Source organism: Homalodisca vitripennis, chromosome 3 (genome assembly GCF_021130785.1).
Source record: "Homalodisca vitripennis isolate AUS2020 chromosome 3, UT_GWSS_2.1, whole genome shotgun sequence".
Taxonomy (NCBI): Eukaryota; Metazoa; Arthropoda; class Insecta; order Hemiptera; family Cicadellidae; genus Homalodisca; species Homalodisca vitripennis.
Window position 1 is genome coordinate 56,866,310 of NC_060209.1, and position 21,502 is coordinate 56,887,811.

General features: G+C 32.9%; 1 protein-coding gene across 2 annotated transcripts; it reads left to right on the forward strand.

Moving 5' to 3' along the window:
- The first annotated feature begins 1,455 nt into the window (after nucleotides 1–1,455).
- On the forward strand, nucleotides 1,456–21,261 carry LOC124356927 (5'-AMP-activated protein kinase subunit beta-1). Of its 2 annotated transcripts, none has more exons than XM_046808233.1 (6): nucleotides 1,456–1,832; nucleotides 8,904–9,079; nucleotides 10,617–10,710; nucleotides 13,798–13,915; nucleotides 15,879–15,991; nucleotides 20,760–21,261. In XM_046808233.1, exons 1-6 carry the CDS (start codon nucleotides 1,650–1,652, stop codon nucleotides 20,904–20,906), a joined length of 831 nt encoding a protein of 276 aa, XP_046664189.1. In that variant the 5' UTR covers nucleotides 1,456–1,649; the 3' UTR covers nucleotides 20,907–21,261. The 2 variants fall into 2 exon arrangements, with proteins under 2 accessions (XP_046664189.1, XP_046664190.1); XM_046808234.1 differs by lacking the exon at nucleotides 1,456–1,832 and adding an exon at nucleotides 7,509–7,804.
- The last annotated feature ends 241 nt before the right edge of the window (nucleotides 21,262–21,502 follow it).

The following is a 21,502-nucleotide window of genomic DNA, read 5'->3' on the forward strand; positions in this document are numbered from 1 at the left end:
ATTTCAAAAACATTTATCTGCAACATAGCAATGACACTCAGCCATAAATGTGCAAAATTCACCCATCATTTGCCCTCACCAAGTATCTCTAGCCAATATATCATTAAATTCGGCACAAAACTAAATTTTAGGTCAAGTCTATCTATAAATCAGAAATAATATACCTTAATTATTGAATTCCACAGAAATTAAATGTATGCTATCCTCTTTTAAATTTATGTAAACAATATTACCACTGAAATTCCTAAAATAATGTTATATTTGCTGCTATACGACCAGAAATATTGACTCTGGATCTACGGAATTGCGATAGTTTCTCCAAGTAAATTAGTTAGCCAATTTTTTAAACAAGTTTGAAATTCGACCCGGAAAAACAAAATGAATTAATATTAAAAGAAAACTTAAAAAATTGTTTGGCTCCATCTTTAATTATTGGTAACACTGAAATGGATATTTCCGAATCAGCTGAACTACTGGAGGAGATTTTGGACTATGGTTGGAACTGTAGTAGGTAGTTCCAAAAATTGGAAACGTTAGCATATGGTAATTTGTCCTCCGATGTCTTTCTAGGCTCATCGACAAAGAGTGAGAACCACTGCCAACTCGAGTATCACATATCTTATTTAGTAATCCTATAGTGAGGAGGGGCCATGACCAGAGACATGAACAAATTTTTGATATGCAAAGGAAAGCAATCCGCGTAAATACTTGTATTTTTCTCTGTTATATAGTCAGGATTATATCAGAGGCTTCTTATCGAACAACGCGATTTTGTTCATGTGCAATTTCTTGATGTGGTGAGATCAAGATTTAGCTATCATCCTGGATTGTAGAACCTTCAGAAGGTTCAGGCTATCTCTATCTTGATGCTCCTATCGAGACCATTAATATCCAATTTCAACTTTCTTATTTGGAGTTAATGAGGAACCTTCGATACATTACCTTCCTGTATACAATAATCATTCAGATTGATTGACCTTCAACGTTTTAAACCGCTCCACTTCCATCTTCCACAAGATCCAAAGAGTTCTTTGTTCAATCTTAACACGTAACTACTCGAACACAACAGCACAATGATTTGGAGTTATTCTGCACCACTGCTTTCAGGCTTCGCGATCAGCTTTCCACTATTTACGATTCTCTAAATGTTTGACCTTGAATCAGGAAAAATCAGTGTGGCAATTAATTATGAGTCACACTATTATTTACATATAACCTATATTAAGTTAGTAGTTAATTAACGTTGTTTTGTTATATTAGTACTATTTAACGTGGTTACTTCTGAAATGCTCCAACTTGTTGCTTTGGGTGGTAAATGATTGTCTATAATTAAATAATATTGAAAATGGAAATTGGGTAATTTTTTTGCTGGTTAATCCACCGTTATTTTATTATCTTTTCCCATTCGTTGTCAAAGATACTTAAGAAAGAACATGTGTTGGTAGCATTGTTTACTACTGCTTTGATAATATGTACGATAATGACAAATTGTAAACATAAGTTATTTTGTGTTTTGTCAGTGCTTCATATTTTTACATTTGTGTTTTAACATGATATGTTCATTTCTAGAAAGTGGAAAATAAAACAAAAATTGCATTGCTAATCAAGACAGAATTAAAGTGTTAAATAAGTTAAATCAGTGTTAAATAATGGGTAATGCTGGAAGTGGACCCAACAGAGATAGACAAAAAGCTGGAGAAAGCAATGCACCTCATTCTCCTAGTAAAGAAGAACAGGCTTTTGTATTTGATAAGAAACCAAATAATAAGCTGGTTTTTCAATCGTCTCATGATGAAGAAGAACCTTATTTTACGAAAGAGCGAGATTCATCAGTAAGTAGTTCTATGCTAACAACTGAGGTTAGAATTACCTAGGCCTATACTTTTATTTAGTGATGTTAGGCAGGTTTTTAGTTTTAACACAAAATGCATATTAAAACGTCAACTGTAGCAAACACCATAATGCGTTTTTTTTTTTTTTTTTTTTTTTTTTTTACAGCCCAACTTACTTGTTACGATCCACAAACTATAGACTACCTTAGTATGTAACCCTCCAAGTGGCTGCAATATAGGCGATCACCACGATCAGGGATCCACATTCTAGATTAGAAATATCTAGACTAGAATAGGTTAATTATTTACAATCAATTTGGCCTGTTTCCAGCTCTTTTTAATGTAGCCTATTTATTAATAATTGTATGGTATTTGAGTAATGGTCGCAAGTACAATGACAATTCACATGCCTAATTTGTGTCACAAGCTGTCAGTCACATTTGTCCTTCAAAATAGTGCAAAGTAACTAAGTCTTGCACTGCTTTGTTTCATACATTTTAGTAGAGAAAGTGGGATTTAAGTGTATTAAAATGGGTCAGTATTTGGGAATCAGCCTAGGATGAAGAAATCATTCCTGAAGGAAATTTTGCTGTATTGTTTCCAGATAAATTTACTTCTCAAATTTCATTGTTATTGACGATATAAAGTTTAAAAGGATAAAAGAATTTCAGACATTGTTGGTGTTATAACAAAGATGATATATATTTTTTAACATATAACCATGGTATATGTCTGAAATACTATTAACCTTTCTCAGATTTATTCATACATTTATTATAATTTGTTTTTTTTAATAGTTATAAATGTAATTTTTTTATAATGTATAATATTATGTATGTTAATACATTTGAATTTATTATGAAATTGATATATAAGCATTATAAATAACTCATCACTTGTAAAAATGGTTGACTGGTCTTGTAAAACGGATGGTTTCTCATAACAAGCTGTGCTTAAGCAAAGTCTATAATTCATGGGGCTGGAACAGTTTTCATTTTTGCCTGTCTCTGTCAGCACGATAGCTCAAAAACAAACTGACCTATAGACCTGAAGTTTTGCATGAATTTTCATTTATATATTAGCAACTCTGAGTTTGATGATTGTGAATGTCACTCCATGGGATTTGGAATTATTTATTATCTTAGCAATTATGTTTACATGGGTCTTATAGAAAACTCTGATAGAAATGAGAAAATAGCAGAATAAATAAATTTGTAAACTAGCTGAGTTCAATTATTAGATTTTAATAACATGTGACATATTAACACATGTTAATTATTCATACTCTTAAAAGAAAAATAAGAGTGAAAGTAAATGTTAAAAGTTGGTGACAAGATTTGATTTCAGAGCACTCTTGTGTTATAGAACCCTGTAACGAACACTGGAACGTTTATTATATGAACTTTGCTATGAAACGTAACTCAATGAACAAAAATGTGAATGTGTCGTGTGGCCTATCTTGAGAACGATTATTGCCTGTAGACTTTGGTTTGCATGAAACATAATTCCTACGTACACAAGAATGAGTTTTATGGTGCATGCACAACCATGAAATTTTGCTGAGCGTCATTGAAGCACCAATATACTGTCACAACTTCCTTTTTGTCTGACAGGAGATGTAAAAATTTCTTTTCCCTATGATTCTCTGTCTGCGGAATATCTTCAGAATGAAATGAAATTATAGATTTTAAATTTTGCATGAAACCTGAGCAGCAAAGTCTGTTATGCGACACGGAGTACTCTTGCCTTGTAATTAAATAATTACAGAGCACTCTGCCCCTCCCCTTGTTATAGTTCCTATCACTACAAATAAGTGTCACTGAATTTACAATCAATTTCATTATCTTGCAGCTCAATAAATTACTGCACTTTATACATTTTTAAATTTATAACTATAACTAATTTGACTGATATATGTATCCTTTTCTACAACACTCATTATTTTGATAGTAACGTGTTAGTTACATTTGGTGTGACAAAAAGATATTGTTGGTAATTTGTAGCATGATTGCCGATAGGTAGAGTGAAAGAACAATATCACAGTTGAGTTTGTAAACAAATTGTAAAGAATCAAATTTGCTTTGTAAAAAAAGTATATAAGTTAAATGTTCTGTGTTGTATGACAAAATGGAGTGATATAGTTTTGTAATATGTATTTAACAACTGAATTCCGGGATTTCCTGGGATAATTCTGGTTTCCAAAAATGTTGAGTCATCCTAAACCAGCTCCTCCCTATCATTCTCTTCCTCTCTTACTTTTTATTGTTTTCTCAATATGATTTTGTTTAATATAAAAAGAAAAATTTAGAAATGAATTGCCACAAGAGTAAGTTTTCATTTATTCATTAATAATAAGGATTTTGAAATACTTTTTGTATTTAAACTGCAAAATAATAACGACAAACAATTTACAGATTATATAATTGCAGATGTTAACAGCAGTATTTTCTGTCACATTAATTGTGAACTATTTTACTATACCTTGGATCAACCACACATACTGTACTTGTCATGGGTATATAACTCAACTGCATAGTTTTCTATAGTAAGTCAAGATATTATGTTACTTACAAACTTATTGGTTTGTAATAATTATTGTATTTTACATGACCACAGAAACAAATGCAGCATACAATCAAACGGTATCTTGTCACAGGAAACTTAAGCAGAATATCGTCGGTGAAGGAACAATACCGCCTAAGTGACAATTCTAAAACTTTACAGGAGGCACAAAAAACTGCACCATATAGTTTACGACAGTTAATTTTGCATAAAACTTTTTTCGTAGCCTTTTAAATATGTTGTATAAACTATACAATATAACTTTGAATACTTTTTCTTAGTTTGCATTTGGTTATTTCACTTATGCGGTATTACTACGTTGTTTTATTGTTTCTTGTAGATGGGCGGTTTTAAACTTTGTAGTTAAGCGGTATTAGATTTTAAAAGTACTTCATATTTAGCAGTTAAGCAGTATTAAATCAATCATTTCATTATAACACAATATTTAATAGACATTTACATTTTGTAGATTACAAAAGGAAGTACATTTTTAAGTAGAAATATTTTAAATTATATTTTTACAGTTGGTCTAAACTGATGACACTATAGCAGTCAATAAAACAGCAGTTTGTATAAATTAAGGCAAAAAATATCAGTCTTCCAAGTGAGGTAGTTGGTCGTAAAATGCATGACAGTCCTGTGGAAGGACACACTTTAAATCTTGTAGGTCCTTATATTTAGAACTCTTTACAGGTACTTTTTGATGGTACAATGGTGGGAATGCTGTTACAAACATACCTTGCTTTGGTCGTCTAGGTAACTCTACATAACTTGATTTGAAATCTAACTTTGTTTCAATCTTCCCATTAGGATTATATCTGATAGCTGCTATGTCATAAACCGTTGGGTCACCTTTACCTCGGCCAGGCCTGATAGATTGATAAATCAAAGTTTCTTTCTTTGAGAAGTCCATGAAATAATCATGGGTCAAGAATTTTGATTTATATGGAAAAGGTTTATCTCTGGCTTCTTGAGAAATTTGATGATACTGACTTGGGAGGTGTATTGATTTGCCTTTTAATGCAGTTTCGATTGTGCTGTGTACGGAGTCACACTCCATTTGGGTGTGTCCTTTTACTAAAAATTTCTGTTCTATTGAAATGTTTTTTTCAACTGCCAAATGCAGAAGAGCATTTGAAAACACTGCATTTTTGTTCTGATACGGGCATCCGTCAGACCATAAGATTACTGATTTAGGATCATCATTTAAGATAGACTTCAGAGTGTCAATGACACAAGTGGCAAACACTGATGCTACAAGTTCAGCAGTTGTCTCGTCAAACCAAAAGCACTGCACCTCCTTTGTGGAAAGATTGTACATAGTGAAGTTGTGAATATTTAACTTTGTCTTGTAATATAAGGCACTGGCATTTATACTTGGGCAGAGCTTAACTGCCTGAACATCTGAGCAGAAAACATAGCATTGGTTCAATTTAGCTTTCTCCTTATCTGCATCCTTTTCTTCTCTAGCTTCAATTTTTAATTTTACATGCTCGTTGTAGTCCTCATCAGTAACGTTGCCAACCTCATGACCCACACACACATTACACCTGTCCTTTTTAGGCTGATAAATGGCCAAATTCATTTGTTTGAAAAGGTTTTCAAAGAGAGTTCTGCTAATAACTGTAGATCCTACTTCAAGACAACGGTCTTTGTATACTCTGTAGAGATGAGATAGTGTAGTAAATATAGGTTCAAGATAGAGGCGCGTCGTAGACGTTCGACAGTAATGGGATGGCAACTTAGCCAGGCTCTGAAGGAAAGATTTTGCGAATTCTTTTGCCTGAGCTTTTTTAGGCTTTTCGGCAGAAGATGGACGTGTAACTGAAGCTTGAAGGGCCATGCCAGCAGACGTGTAGTTTTCTAGACTCTCATTACCACTGCATTTGTCACCAGATACCCAGTAACGAACTGTCCATTTTTTAATACCTAATGTTTGTAAGAACATCTTTTGACAGACCTGTCTCTTGATATCATCTATGCTTAAAAAGTATCTTAAGGTATCACCTCTTCTGCTTGTATCTGCAGCACCTTCTACAACAGTGGTCCTCCATTTGACAACGGTTTTTTCTACCATATTCACTAGGTAAACTTTCCGCTGGTCCCAATTCATCCCTTTCCAGAAGTTTTCAAATATGGTTTTTCTCTGTTCTTGTGAAAAATCATGACAATGCCTAACTTTTGATTTTTTGCACATTGCTGACTGGCAGGGTGCCCCCATTTTTCGTTCTACCTTGTCCTGATCGTGAAATACCTTTCCTTCTTTTGTGCGCCTATACCCAACATAAGGTTTTCCACTCATTCTCAGCTGTTTATTTACATTTTTCTTCCAATTCTTAGAATTATTTTTCTTCCTTTTCCGTTCGGGAAGTATTGCAGCTTCCTCATCATTTTCGAGATTCTGAGTACTCGGAATTTCACCTGCTGTAACATTTAACGTGCTATCACTTCTCTCTATGTCCAAATTGTCATGTTCGTTTTCTACAGGGTTTTCTTCTGGGTCCAAATCAGATTCAAATAGATTTTCAAAGTTTACATCATTATCGGAGTAAAGAATTTCTCCAGTGTCATTAATTTCAGTCACTTCTGTTAATTGATTGTCAGATATCATAACTTGTTGGTCACCATCAGTGTAGTTCCCTCCTTCTTTATTTTGTAAGTAACGAAATTCTTGTAGGTTATTTGTCTGTATCTCCTCTTCTCGTTCCACTTGTTGGTTCTCCAAGGAAAACACTAAAAATAAGAAGAAAACTTGTTAACTTTGCAATATTTTGTTAGTTGTAACATAACACATCATTATACTTCTGTGTTAGTCTCCTTATAAAACACTTCCACAGAAACACCTGTTCCATCTAAAAATAAGTATAACACTTGGTACCGGTAAAGTTTACAATATTGCTGAGCTGTAGTGGAAGACATAATATACCTCTATCCTAGTTTTGATAAGTTGATTATGAGGCTGCATCAAACTGAAAAACAAGAAAGGGCCATCGGCAGTGTCCTACACTTACTAGATGTGATGTGTGTGATACTGATCACTGCCGTTGGTTTCCAGTGGGTTAAGTTGTAAAAATATTAGTGCACACGATTAATGTTTTCAGCCTTTAATAAGACTTATTTCTCATACAACATACAACAGCTCAATTAATAATTGTTGCATTAGATACCAGTCATTTCAAAATAGACTGACAATATTGACTTAATTAATTGACAATAGACTTACCTTCAGGTATAATATGTTCTAAACCAGCATGAGTATCATCGATTTCAATTTCCGCTTCACTTGTGTCGAAATCAACTGGAGTGTCTGGGTCAAGAAGTGCCTGTATTATTTCATCTGCAGTTATTAATTTCGCCATATCATCAATCCTGAAACAATGAAGCAATTAAATACGGGAACACTTAATAATGTAAGTGTTTAGGTTGGTTGATAGCTGTAGTTTTTTTATATTTTTACATTAGACCTAACAGAACATAACGTAAAATTATGTTAAATTACTTAATTGAATAATATTCACAAGACCCTTTCCATTAGTGCAGTTTAACATTGCAAAAATAAACCAACATCTAATTTGTAATACCGCCTAACTACAATTTATCATGTTGATTTTTTTCCAAATAATACCGCCTATCTACACACAGCTTAATCACTGGATTTATTTAACAATCCAAACACTAAATAAGTATAACTATTGTGTAACTGTAACTAATATAATATAATTATGCTAACAATGAAAATAAGTAGAAGTGTATAATTAACATGCACTTCAAATGTACAAAATGAGGTGTCGAAGACAGCTTACCTTTTGCATTCAGTGTTGTTTAGTGACGACTAATGCAGTTGGGCGGTATTTCAGGCAGAAATCTGATTGGCGGTATTGTTCCATACGGTATAACTGCCCTATCTAACGGAATTTTTCTAAAACTACGACAGAGAAAGAAGCCTATTCACAGTACCTTTCTATTGGGACCAGTAACTCTATTTCCGAAAAATGTGTAGATAGGCGGTATTGTTTCTTCACCGACGATATAGAATAATAAGGAAGTATGCATCCACACCAATCAAATTCCTAAAGATTTTTTTGGTTACTGAACAAAATGTAAGATTAAATTTCTGACAGCAAAATGTGAAATAAAAGTATAAATAAAATGTAAGACATTAATAAATTGTTGTTATGAATTTTGTCAGTTTAAAACACTCTAGAATATATTGGAGTGTGATAGTTTTAAATATAAATAACTGCATCAATATCAAAGCATTGTTGTATGTTGTGGTGTAGAATAAAATGCAGCTTTACTCAATTGCTATTGGAGTTGAATGGAAAATAGCTTTCGAGGCATATGTCTGGTGTAGGCCTCACTACACTAAAAAGGCTTTTGTCTATAAAGGCCTCTTAAACAATGATTCAGTGAATATCACTGTAAGTAAATTATACCATTCATGAGGTTTAAAGATAGAAAGTATATAAATGTAGTAATTTCAGTAATTAAACTAAACATGTATTGTAGGAAAATGAGATTGGAGCACCAAGAAAACGAGCTGCCACACTCTCAGAAGGATCAAAAATTCCCACAGGAATTGATGACTCAGTATTGCCAACCGTGTTTAAGTGGGAAGGAGGTGGAAGAAATGTCATGATTAGTGGAACATTTTCAGATTGGAAAGCTTTGCCAATGGTTAAAAGGTAAGTTAAACAACTTCTCATAAATCTAACAATGATGGAAATTATACGGAATAAAAGAATTTATACAACCCATTAAAAGATTGATGGTCTGTAGTACAAATAAATAAATGGTACATGTGTGTATGATAATTGTGTTGTATAAATGGTATGTTTTTTGTCTAGGTCTGTATACATTACATCCTAGAAAACTTAAATAGATATCTTATATAAAAGTCAGGAAAAATGAAATAAGAATGCTTCTTCATTGATTTGTCATTAGGACCAAACAAAGGTCTTTTTTACATTTATCTCACAAAAAGGAGTGTCTATTTAACACGTCAATATTATTGCTGAGACTTCAGAACTATTTAAGCTTATCTATTTGTTTAAAACAAAGTAACATTCATAAAAATGTGTACTTTACTCAAATTTTATCATGTTTGATATTATTGAACATCATATAGTGTGTAGAATAGTGAAATCAAACAATAAAATATAGCTTTGATAATTTTAAATATCGTGGAACAGAAAACAGATAGCACGTAACCACAGATAACAGTTCACCTGGTCTGTATATCCACCAGTTTGCCATATGGAAACTGTTTGGCAAATTTTCTGTTACACTTGCATATCCACATTCAATGGATGGTGATACAGTAACACATCCTCTATTTTAATTGATTAGGGGATGGTTAGCGTAATCAGAGCCACAATTGGCTACAAGGCAGTAAGTAATTCCTTCTAAGAGAATACTCATTTGACTACTGACTATTCATCTGCAGAAATATTGAGATATAGAAAAAACATTGTATATGTCTTATTAACATAAGTAGGAAACATGGACAGGTTAAGGAAAGTGGAAAAGTGTATGTTTTAAGAAGATAGAAAACTACTTTGATAAAATCTTTTCGTTATCTGAGCTGTCACATTCTTCCCCACTTTTTAAGAGCGAAATATCAGGGAATATTGTGAAAATGTTTCACTGCTATGTTCATTTGTACTAAGCAACTGAAATGCATAATACAACATAATTTATATGTTCAGTGTTTTTTCATAATTTACAATGTAGTTAATACAATAAAATTTACTTGGAATATATATGTAATATTTAAAGCCCTCTTATACTTGGTTTTTCAAAGGGAGTATTTGTAAAATTTTTAATATGTTATATATTCTTTTACATTTACCTTATCATATTTGGTTATTAAATTTTAAAATATCAATGGAAATGTGTAAAAATAAACCGAAGGTTTTGGAGTTATTTTTTCAATTTACCAAAAATTTAATTTTAGTTACACACACTCTTTCTAAAAGACTTCAGTTAGGTTTAATACTTGACTGATTGAATAAGCAAATATGGTAGGTAATACAAATAGGGAATTTGTTGTTTGATTTTCATTTATCTAGTAGGTGGGTGATAAATTGTGTGCCATTAAAGAATCAACAATTCCAGGATTGCAAAGTTTGTATTGATCATAATATTAAATAATTTGGTTAATAGTTTTTGGGGATTAACCACCTGTCATAAATTGAATTCTAGTATTCGTTATGTTTTCAGCCATGGTGATTTTGTCACAATAATTGACTTACCCGAAGGGGAACACCAGTACAAATTCTGTGTTGACGGAGATTGGAGATATGATCCTGGAGTGGTAATGTATTATTTTGTATAATACTCATCTAAGTTTAGGAAAAAGTATGTATTAAGACATTAATATCTTGAAATTCATTATTAAAACATAACGACTATTTCAATATTAACACAAGTTTTAGGAATGTACTTTGTTTTAAGGAATACAGTGGAGTCCCGCTAATCCGAACACGTGTAATCCGAACAGGTCCAGGAGTAATTATTTCTAACGATAATGAACAGTTATAGGAACTAATTACATAAAAAATGAAAATGGGTGCATCATTTCGTACATAAACAAAGAAAACTTTAATTAAATAGACATACAGTATTTTGTTAACACAAATTGTGTACGGTACAGTATATAAATAATGAAGTTAAATACAGTACCAAATTATGAGTTAAATTACTGTATTAAGAAGTGAAATCAAACAAAAATTGGACGTACAGTACTGATATTATTATTGAGTACAATATTAATTGTTAAAAGACATAAATTCAGTTATTGTCTTCTGTCGCATTGAAGAGAGTCTATTGGATGATGTGTAGTTTCGTACAACTATTGAACGCGTGGACCCGTACAATATCCGGTACGCTCACATTGCTTAACAATAGAACTCTCACACTAAATACGGGAAATGTGCTTAGTATTCGCAAACACGTTTATTTGTCAAGAAATACAATGCTACAGTCAGAAAACATGTTTTAATAAACAATGTTGATAATTCTACAACAAAATAGACCCATCTCAAGTTTTAAACCGTATTTTTCTGTAATTCTGGCTAATCCGAACAATCACATAATCCGAATAGGGCTCGGTCCCAATTAGGTCGGATTAACGGGACTCTACTGTACAACGATCCTTTAATGATGTAGATTCGTATCAGCTATTTTACATGCTTTAAGTCGGAAGCTGTGTCTGTATTACAAAGATTTTATGTATTGTAAATTTTTTTGATGGTGTAAATGTTAACCCAACAACACTAGAATATTTAAAATTCCTAAAAGTTAAACTATTTTAACCCATACTTTATATGAAGTTTCTTACTTATTTTGACCTGATAAAACTGTTATATAGCATGATTCATATGGGAATTCTTTTGAAGTGACCTGTTTAAATTGTACAGATAGATTATTTTTTTACTTTTATTTTAACTTTTTATATTAATTTCTTGTTTGCAGTTTGAGCAGAAATGTGAAATCTTAATATTGTATGTGGTTAATGTTGTACTTCCATTAGGTATTTACAAAGCAATCCAATAATTGTTGAATTCCACAATAAGGAAGTTTATTATAATTATTATTACTGGGTTACTTAATAAGAATATAAGATATATTCTGTAATCTGGTAAGGATAATAAGTGAAATTGTTTTGAATAAATGTGAATTGACTAACTAATAGTCCATACGATATTTATCTAGTCTCGTTACTTAGATTTTTACTTAAATAAAGACAGTCTACACCGGTCCCGTGATAAATAATCTGAACAATGAGTGCAGTTAACAAATAAGATTGAAGATTTATTTAGAACAAATTTTCAAAAATTGAAAAAAATTAAAAGTGTTTTAATTGACAGTGGGCGGTTACAGAATAAAATGGACAAAAATATATTTATTGGTGAAATGTATGTGATTAAATATCGGAAAAGCAAGAGTTTTGAGAGCTAGTTGATCGTGCAGGCTCAACAAAATATTGAATGAGGGCTTTAGCTATTAATAGCATGTAAAGTCAAGTAAATTATTAGTCAATTGTTAAAAGTTTACAAATCGATCAAAACATTAAAAAAAATTAAGTAAGGATTAAAGTTGTTGTATACAAGTTAAATTAAATTTTAAAAGTTTTCGAATTAATACAAAATCAAAGTATTCTTTACGATTTTGAAGTTTAAAAAAAATGGAAGATGTTGGCAAATATCATCTGTATCACCACTTGGGTCTTCTGTACCACAGGGAAAGCTTGATACTTAAATAAGAAATACAAAAATGACAGTATTACTGTAGGTTAGGTTGAGAAAAGATTTAATTAAAGTTTTAAGATTTTGAGAATAATTTACTGGGTATATTACCCAAAAATAATGTCTTCTTCTGTCATCCTTGGTGGGTAGCTGGTAGGGGAATGGCACTGGTGAATCACATTTCATTCTATCTTGCTGATCATTTCATTGCATTATAACTTGTTGGTGACGTAAAATAAATTTAGAATTTGGAAATCTGAACTAAATTAACATTTTACACAATAATAGTGCATAAGTAGTTTCCAGAATATGGTGATTGGCCATATGTAAACAAGTTATAAATAGGATGATTTTACAACTGTAAATGAGTTACCGGTATTAATAAAAGATTTGATTAAATTGATGCATGTATCAAATGTAGTCTGATTTGGAATTATTAATCACTAAATTAAGAAACGTGGGAAGGGGAAAATTAATTAGATTAAAATAAATTTGTGAACATTATTGGAAATTAATTATTATGCTAAAGTTATTGAAATTAATTATACATTGCAGTAATTAAGAAATATAATATTAGTTGAATATCACCACATATAGTATTCAACTTTGAAGATAAGAAACTATTTGTTGTTGTATTGGCACAAGCAAATACAATAAACACTTATCCTTGTTATCTTACAATAAGTTATTTATAAAAAATGCATTTAGTTTGTGATAAATGAAGTATACTTTAAAATTTATCAAATTCTACTCATTACTTATAGTGATTTCATGTTATTAATATAATATCGGTTACTTATTCAGGTAAGACATGTTTTTAAAACAAGTCTTGCTTAGCAGATATATTCTTAAAATTTTGCTTAACCTTTTTAGTATTATGGAGTTTTAAGTTATGTACTTTGTATTATTTACCAAGTGATTTCAGTAAATTTATTTGCTACATAACCTAAGAGTTTCTTTTGTTTTTTTACATACTTGTCTCCCAAATTAATTGTCATCTGCATTCATTTGTCCATTGCCTTTTTACATAATTTTTGTAAGTGTTTTGGTGATCAATCAGAGGTTTAAACTTGCATTAACATTGAATTTAATACTTATATTACCAGTATATGTTTCCTAATTCAATACAAAATAAAAAATGTTTTGTGTCTCAGAGAACTACTGACAACGGAATGGGCTCCAAGAACAACCTGGTTACAGTGAAACGAAGTGATTTTGAAGTGTTCCAAGCTCTCGCAATGGACAGCGAAAGTGCTTCAGAGAGACAACACAGTCAGTAGTAACTTGTTATTGATACAATTTAAATAATGTTGTGTTAGTAATAGTGGAAACAGTAGTAGACTTGTTGCAGACTTTGTCGTACATGAACTTTTATGTGTATGACATAAACATTTCTAAAAAAAATTTTAAAGTGTTATGAGTTACAGGTCAGATGAACATAAAATGAAAGAAAGCACATTTTAAAGATACCTAAACAAATTAAGAACTCCAGTCATGAAAAAAAATAACTTTAGTGACATTGAACCATCTCTTGGGGGTTGGCAAAGTTTCTCATTGTCTGTCCATAGGATATCACAAGAATTAATTTAATATAGATTTGAACCCTTTGTACGCTAAAAGCAAGTCATATAAAACTGCTCTAATGCTCAATAAAACAAAAAATAATAATTTTAATTTTTTCAAAGTTGTAATTTTTTTTAGGTTTATTGGTCTTGTAACTGATGAAAAAACATGGTAGTTTTTGTATTGCTTTTATTTTATTTACATATGGTAGTTTTTGTATTGCTTTTATTTTATTTACATATGAGTACATATACATGTAAATATACACGACAGTATATAAAGTACAATACACTTTTCTGAAAGTAGCGAAAGTTAGCATAGTATATATATATTAGCAATAGTAATTTATATTATTTATACAAAATTAGTAGATAATGAAGGGAACAAATCCATGACAAATATGGAACATATAAAGAACACAAAATGGTACAAAAATAAAAAAGGCACACTAATATTGGACTTGTGTGTGGTAAATCTCAAAACACTCATCTGGGTAGAGGGCAGGCTTGGCCTTTCATGTTTTACATAGATATATAGTTTATCTCATTATCGATATGGATAACCTCGCACAACAGACAGCTCAAGCAGTATAGCAGGTTATAAACAATACACAGCGGTCGCTGGCAGCTGACAGTCACGCGCGAGTATTTCCGCTTAGAGCGTACAGCTTGCTCACTGGCGATGGCGCGGACTGACAAAGCAAACAAAAGCTTCCGTTGTGATTGGTCCCAGCTGTTTTGGTGAGTCACGCTTCACATTGCGTCATATTAGAACAAATATTCACTCTCAAGCATTCTGGCGGACATTTGTAGAACTAACGTAAATATATTGCGTTGTCAGGGGATTCCGCGATCTATTCCGCTTAGAACGTTTCGAGTTAGATTTACTCTGCGGAATATTCCGCTTACAGCGTACGAAGGGTTAAATTTTGTATGAAACTTAATTTCTAAATACGGAAGATCAAGTTAGATGATAGTACATGATCCTCTATAAACTTATCTGAGTTTTATGTAGATTTTTTCTCTTTAAAATACGTCAATTGCAATTAATTGTCCTTATGGTAGTACTTAAGGAAAACTTCGTTATAACTTCACCAAACATGACTCCCAGAGTCTAAAACTATCACCTGTTTGAAAATGTTTAATTTATATAACTAGAGGTTGCAGAATGCCCCTAGGAGAGTATGGAATACTAGTAGAATAAAGAGGGGTCCAGAAAGTTTTAAAAATATGAGACCTCAAAAGAGTGTGTGCATACTTGTGTGGTTAGTCTAATTTTGGAGAGAACTTTTCAAAAACTTAAATGTTCAAGTCAAATAGAAACAATCTAGAATTTTAAGAATGTTGCAGGATCTGCTGCAAAGTTTAATGGGAAAATGTTTATAATTGACTATTTTCTTGCTCTTAATATTGCTAACATAACTATCTTCAAATATTTTAGAATCAAGAAATGTTAAACCAAAACTTGTTTTTTTAATTTGTGTTGGTCAGGATTACCTTTACAAAAAATAAAAAAAAATAGGGATATGTGTTTGAAGCACTCAGAGAACTTACTACTCTTCAATTTTAAATTAATGACAAAAAGTAAAAAAATTACATGGATAATAGATTTATGACTTAAAGTTGATATAAAATGAGTAACTATTAATAGTAATGAATATTTATAATTGCAGGGGAATATTCTCAGGAGATCCCTGCCAACAGGCCGTGGGAGAAGCCATCTGGACCTCCCATTCTACCACCTCATCTGCTACAAGTTATACTCAACAAAGATACTCCTTTATCGGTCAGTGTATTAATGTATATAAACCTTTTATTTTGCAATTATTGTGAAAAATCTACAACAAATTTCTTATAAATTATTATTTTTTTCTATAGGCTAAAAGTCTATAGTACCAGTCTGAAAGTAGTTATAAATCACTTCAGTGTGTATAAAACATTAAAACATACATGACAAAATCAGAACATATTTTATTTTTATTGTAGTTTAAACTATGTCAAGTATCTTGTTTTATAGCTATTTGGTTTGTAACCAATTTGTTTCTTTCAATAAATACCAGCTAAGTTAAGTACTTACAAATTAGTGGAACATATTGACTGCTGCAGAACACTAATGCGAAGTAGCTTCTACACAGAAGACAAGAACACTCAGTATAGACCAGCAGTCTTCATGTGTTAACTACATGTATTATAGCTGGACAGTTGTTGTAGAGTAGTTTAACACATTGACTGCGGCAGATGCACTAATGCGAAGTAGCTTCTACACAGAAGACAAGAACACTCAGTATAAACCAGCAGTCTTCATGTGTTAACTACATGTATTATAGCTGGACAGTTGTTGTAGAGTAGTTTAACACATTGACTGCGGCAGATGCACTAATGTGAAGTACCTTCTACACAGAAGACAAGAACACTCAGTATAGACCAGCAGTCTTCATGTGTTAACTACATGTATTATAGCTGGACAGTTGTTGTAGAGTAGTTTAACACATTGACTGCGGCAGATGCACTAATGCGAAGTAGCTTCTACACAGAAGACAAGAACACTCAGTATAGACCAGCAGTCTTCATGTGTTAACTACATGTATTATAGCTGGACAGTTGTTGTAGAGTAGTTTAACACATTGACTGCGGCAGATGCACTAATGTGAAGTACCTTCTACACAGAAGACAAGAACACTCAGTATAGACCAGCAGTCTTCATGTGTTAACTACATGTATTATAGCTGGACAGTTGTTGTAGAGTAGTTTAACACATTGACTGCGGCAGATGCACTAATGCGAAGTAGCTTCTACACAGAAGACAAGAACACTCAGTATAGACCAGCAGTCTTCATGTGTTAACTACATGTATTATAGCTGGACAGTTGTTGTAGAGTAGTTTAACACATTGACTGCGGCAGATGCACTAATGCGAAGTAGCTTCTACACAGAAGACAAGAACACTCAGTATAGACCAGCAGTCTGCATGTGTTAACTACATGTATTATAGCTGGACAGTTGTTGTAGAGTAGTTTAACACATTGACTGCGGCAGATGCACTAATGTGAAGTAGCTTCTACACAGAAGACAAGAACACTCAGTATAGACCAGCAGTCTTCATGTGTTAACTACATGTATTATAGCTGGACAGTTGTTGTAGAGTAGTTTAACACATTGACTGCGGCAGATGCACTAATGCGAAGTAGCTTCTACACAGAAGACAAGAACACTCAGTATAGACCAGCAGTCTTCATGTGTTAACTACATGTATTATAGCTGGACAGTTGTTGTAGAGTAGTTTAACACATTGACTGCGGCAGATGCACTAATGCGAAGTAGCTTCTACACACTAAGCAAGAACACTATATTCCAGTGAAGCCTATATTCCAGTCGAGTACCATATGAAATAAAACCATGTTCAATGTTTAACATGAAAAATAATGTTATCTGAGAAAGACCCACAAACAAAACACATTTTTATAGATCCATACATTTTCGGAGGTGGTGAAATATGTCAACACCGTTTCTATTTGATATACCGTTTCTAGAGGAATCCCTTGAGATTATATCCCAATGCATACAAGTGGTACCGATATGGAGGTGTCCGATAATTGTTATGGGGGACATCAACATAGACTGCCTAAACGTTAACAGAGACAACATGCTGTTGGAGGATATATTTGAGAAGCTGTGGTATGTTCAGAATTTCTCTTCCATCCACTCGCATAACACCTTTTTTGCAATCATCAATAGATTGTGTGTGTACTAATGTAGAAGATGAAACAATAGCAGTGGAAGTTTTGGATGAGGGGATCTCTGACCATACGGCACAGCTCTGTACGCTACACCACCAGTAGGTAAAACCAACAGCCCAGATGACTGAAAAACGACAATTTTCTGAAAGGAACATGAGGGACATTAAAATAAAACTACAACAAGAATCATGGGAAGATCTGATTACTGCTATAGATGCAGACACAGCCTACAATTTGTTTAGTAACACCTTGGGAATGATAATAAATTCTGATTGCCCACTAAAAAATTCTAGAGTAAAAGGAAAAAGGAGAAATAAAATAACAGATGCTGAGGCTGAAAGACTAAGTAAAGTTTTTTTACAAGCACAGCTTGTATACAACACTACTGGTCAATTGATTCATAAGCAAGACACTGCCTCTAAAAAGAAAGCCTATGATTTAAGACTTAAAGAGTTAAGGCATAAGAAGTAACAGACAAAATTCTTCATGCAGAAAATAAGTCAAAGGCCTTATGGGCAGTAGTAAATAATGAAAGGAAAACAAAAATATCACATAGTCCGAAGGAATTAATGGATCCGGTATTGGGGAAAATTACTGACTCTACCCAGATCGCTGATTACCTAAATTCTAGGTTTGTTACAGCGGCAGACAAGGCTCTAGAGGCTAATCCAAAACCATCCCTACTTGTACCTGCTCAGAATAATGTTCCACCCTTAACACTCTTTCCTACCACTTCAGACGAAGTAATAAAGATCATATCTTCTTAAAAAACAAAATGTTCTTATGGAATTGACTTGGTATCTTCGAAGCTGCTGAAATTTTGTGTAATGGAACTGACGGACCCAATAACTCTACTGATAAACCGATCATTCGCAGAAGGGAGGTTTCCAACAAGGCTTAAAGTGGCGAAGGTTATTCCCCTTTTCAAGCAGGGTAGCACCTCTGATGCTTGTAATTATCGACAAATATCGCTGATATCAACAATATCTAAAGTTTTTGAAAAGGTGGGCCTGACTCGTCTTGTTACTCACCTCCTGGAAAATAATTTACTAACTAGTCAGCAGCATGGTTTTATCAAAGAACGTTCTATGTCAACCGCTATAGTTAGTCTAATGGAACACATTATTGATCAACTTGAAAATGGCAATACCTGTGCATCTGTTTTATTAGACTTTAGTAAAGCATTTGACAGCCTTGATCATAAACAACTCCTAACAAAACTGAAAGCTCTTGGAATTTCTGGAATTTCAGCGAGTTGGTTTGACAGCTATTTGACTGATAGACAACAACTGGTTCAGCTGGTTCATTCGGACAATGGTATGACTCGTTCGGTGAGATCTAGCCTGCTAACAAACTCGAGAGGCGTACCTCAAGGCTCTGTACTGGGGCCTGTTTTATTTGTACTTTTTACAAATGACCTGCCTAAGTATCTGCAAGAATTTGCTACCACTATTATGTACGCGGATGATACTGTGCTTTTATTAAGTAACAAGGAAACAGAGCCACTTGAAGTGTCAACGTACATAGCACTGAATGTAGCCACACATTACTGCCATCAGAACAGCCTGGTACTAAATGAAACAAAATCGCAACATTTAATAATGGGAAGACGAAAGCTTGAAGCGGGAACTCTACCTAACATAGATAGAGTAGAAGCTGCCAAGTATCTAGGTGTTATAATTGACACAAGTCTTAATTGGACCTCTCATGTTGACAGTCTCTGCAGGAAGCTAAGTTCTGGACTTTATGTAATCCGAAGAATAAAGACAATTAGTGATGTGCAGACGGCAAAAACTGCTTATTATGCACTTTTTGAAACACATCTTCGGTATGGTATTTTAGTTTGGGGTATATCTAGTTCATTAAATATACAAAGAACCCTAATCTTACAAAAGAAGTGCATACGAACACTAGCTTGGTTGCAGTCTAGAGACAGTTGTAGAGCTGCTTTTGTTGATCACTCAATTCTAACTGTAGTATCACTCTATATACTCAGTGTATACTGCCCACTTATGCCCATGAGAATAACCTCACCCGTGGCCGTGACGTACACCAACACAACACTTGCTATGCTGCAAACTTCACTCTTCCCCAACACCATTCTGCTCAATTTGAAGAAAAGCCATCCTATATGGGAGCGAAGTTGTTCAACTGCCTGCCTGCTGACATCAAGTCCCAAGAAAACATTGAAGACCTGGCTGTTGAAACACCCATTCTATTCCATAAATGAATTTTTATCATGGAGAACTTTTGACATAAACATGTAATAATATTGACACAACTAATATTTGTTCTTATAATGTGATGTTATATTTCTGACGCTAATGCCATTCTCTATGATTGTTGCAAATAAAGTACATTGTCTATTGTCTATACCAAGATTGTTTAAAATGTTTCATCACAGTAAAAAATCCTTTTTTATTTTAAGAGGGTATATAGGTTAGCTGGTGGCTGCTTACCTGAAGCTGTGCTACATTTTTTGTTATGGGAAATTTATATTAAATATAAATTATAAGTACTAACAGATAGTCATACATTCAACAATGCATTAGCAATGAGACACTAATCTAATTCCTGAAGTGAAACGTTTTTGGATTTGAGGCAAGTACTATTTAAAATACAGTTTTAAACTCTGCCCAATGTTTTAAGGGCAGCTCGGATTTCTTAAGCCTCAGATGTGCAGGCGACGTCTTTCTTGTGCAGCCTCTTAAAATATGTAAGGGTTTTCATTGCTTTGTTATAATTTAACATAAATTCTACTCAACTATATATTGTTAGTCTATGAAATGTAAAAGCACTTAATTATTTTCTGTTTAGTGTGAGCCAACATTGTTACCAGAGCCTAATCACGTCATGCTGAATCATCTGTACGCTTTGTCGATCAAAGATGGAGTCATGGTCCTCAGTGCTACGCACCGATACCGCAAGAAATACGTGACCACTCTGCTGTACAAGCCTATCTAACCAGGAGTAGACTGTCGAGGATATGTACACTGTACAGTTACAGACATTCTCTATCAGGCTAAACATACAATACAGTTATTAGTTGGATAAGTTTAAAAGATTGTATTTTAGAGTCATGTTTAAGGAACCCCAACTCATACTGGATATTAGAAATTTAAAGTTGTACCGATGGTCTTGAAACAAAGAATAGGACGAGGTTACTTTTACTGTACTGAATTTACTTGCTTGAATATCATTGTAGAATATTAGTACATAATGATTTAACGTATTTAACTGAGAGTATAAAAATAATATTAGTATTGTATTTTGGTTACCCGTATATATTGTACATAAGATTAAATGTATGTTTTACTTATATATGTTTTATTTAATACCCTATTTCAAAGGTCTCAAAATATTTCTTTGAACTTTGCAATGTAGCATATAAGTTCTGATCAATAAGGATATCCTCACATATTTCCCAAATGAATCCAAGAACTGGTGGTCAAATTTCTTTGAACAGAGGATTCTTTTGGATCTTGACACGTTACGTTACTTTTATTTCGTTTCCATATGTATAAAAATACAACAATACACTACATAGCACCCATACTATA

Excerpts from the sequence above, each read along its gene's own strand:
- LOC124356927 (XM_046808233.1), top strand. The coding sequence starts at position 1,650 with ATGGGTAATGCTGGAAGTGGACCCAACAGAGATAGACAAAAAGCTGGA. Across the intron at positions 9,080-10,616 it reads GCTTTGCCAATGGTTAAAAG|CCATGGTGATTTTGTCACAA; the intron begins GTAAGTTAAACA and ends TTATGTTTTCAG. Across the intron at positions 13,916-15,878 it reads TGCTTCAGAGAGACAACACA|GGGAATATTCTCAGGAGATC; the intron begins GTCAGTAGTAAC and ends TTATAATTGCAG.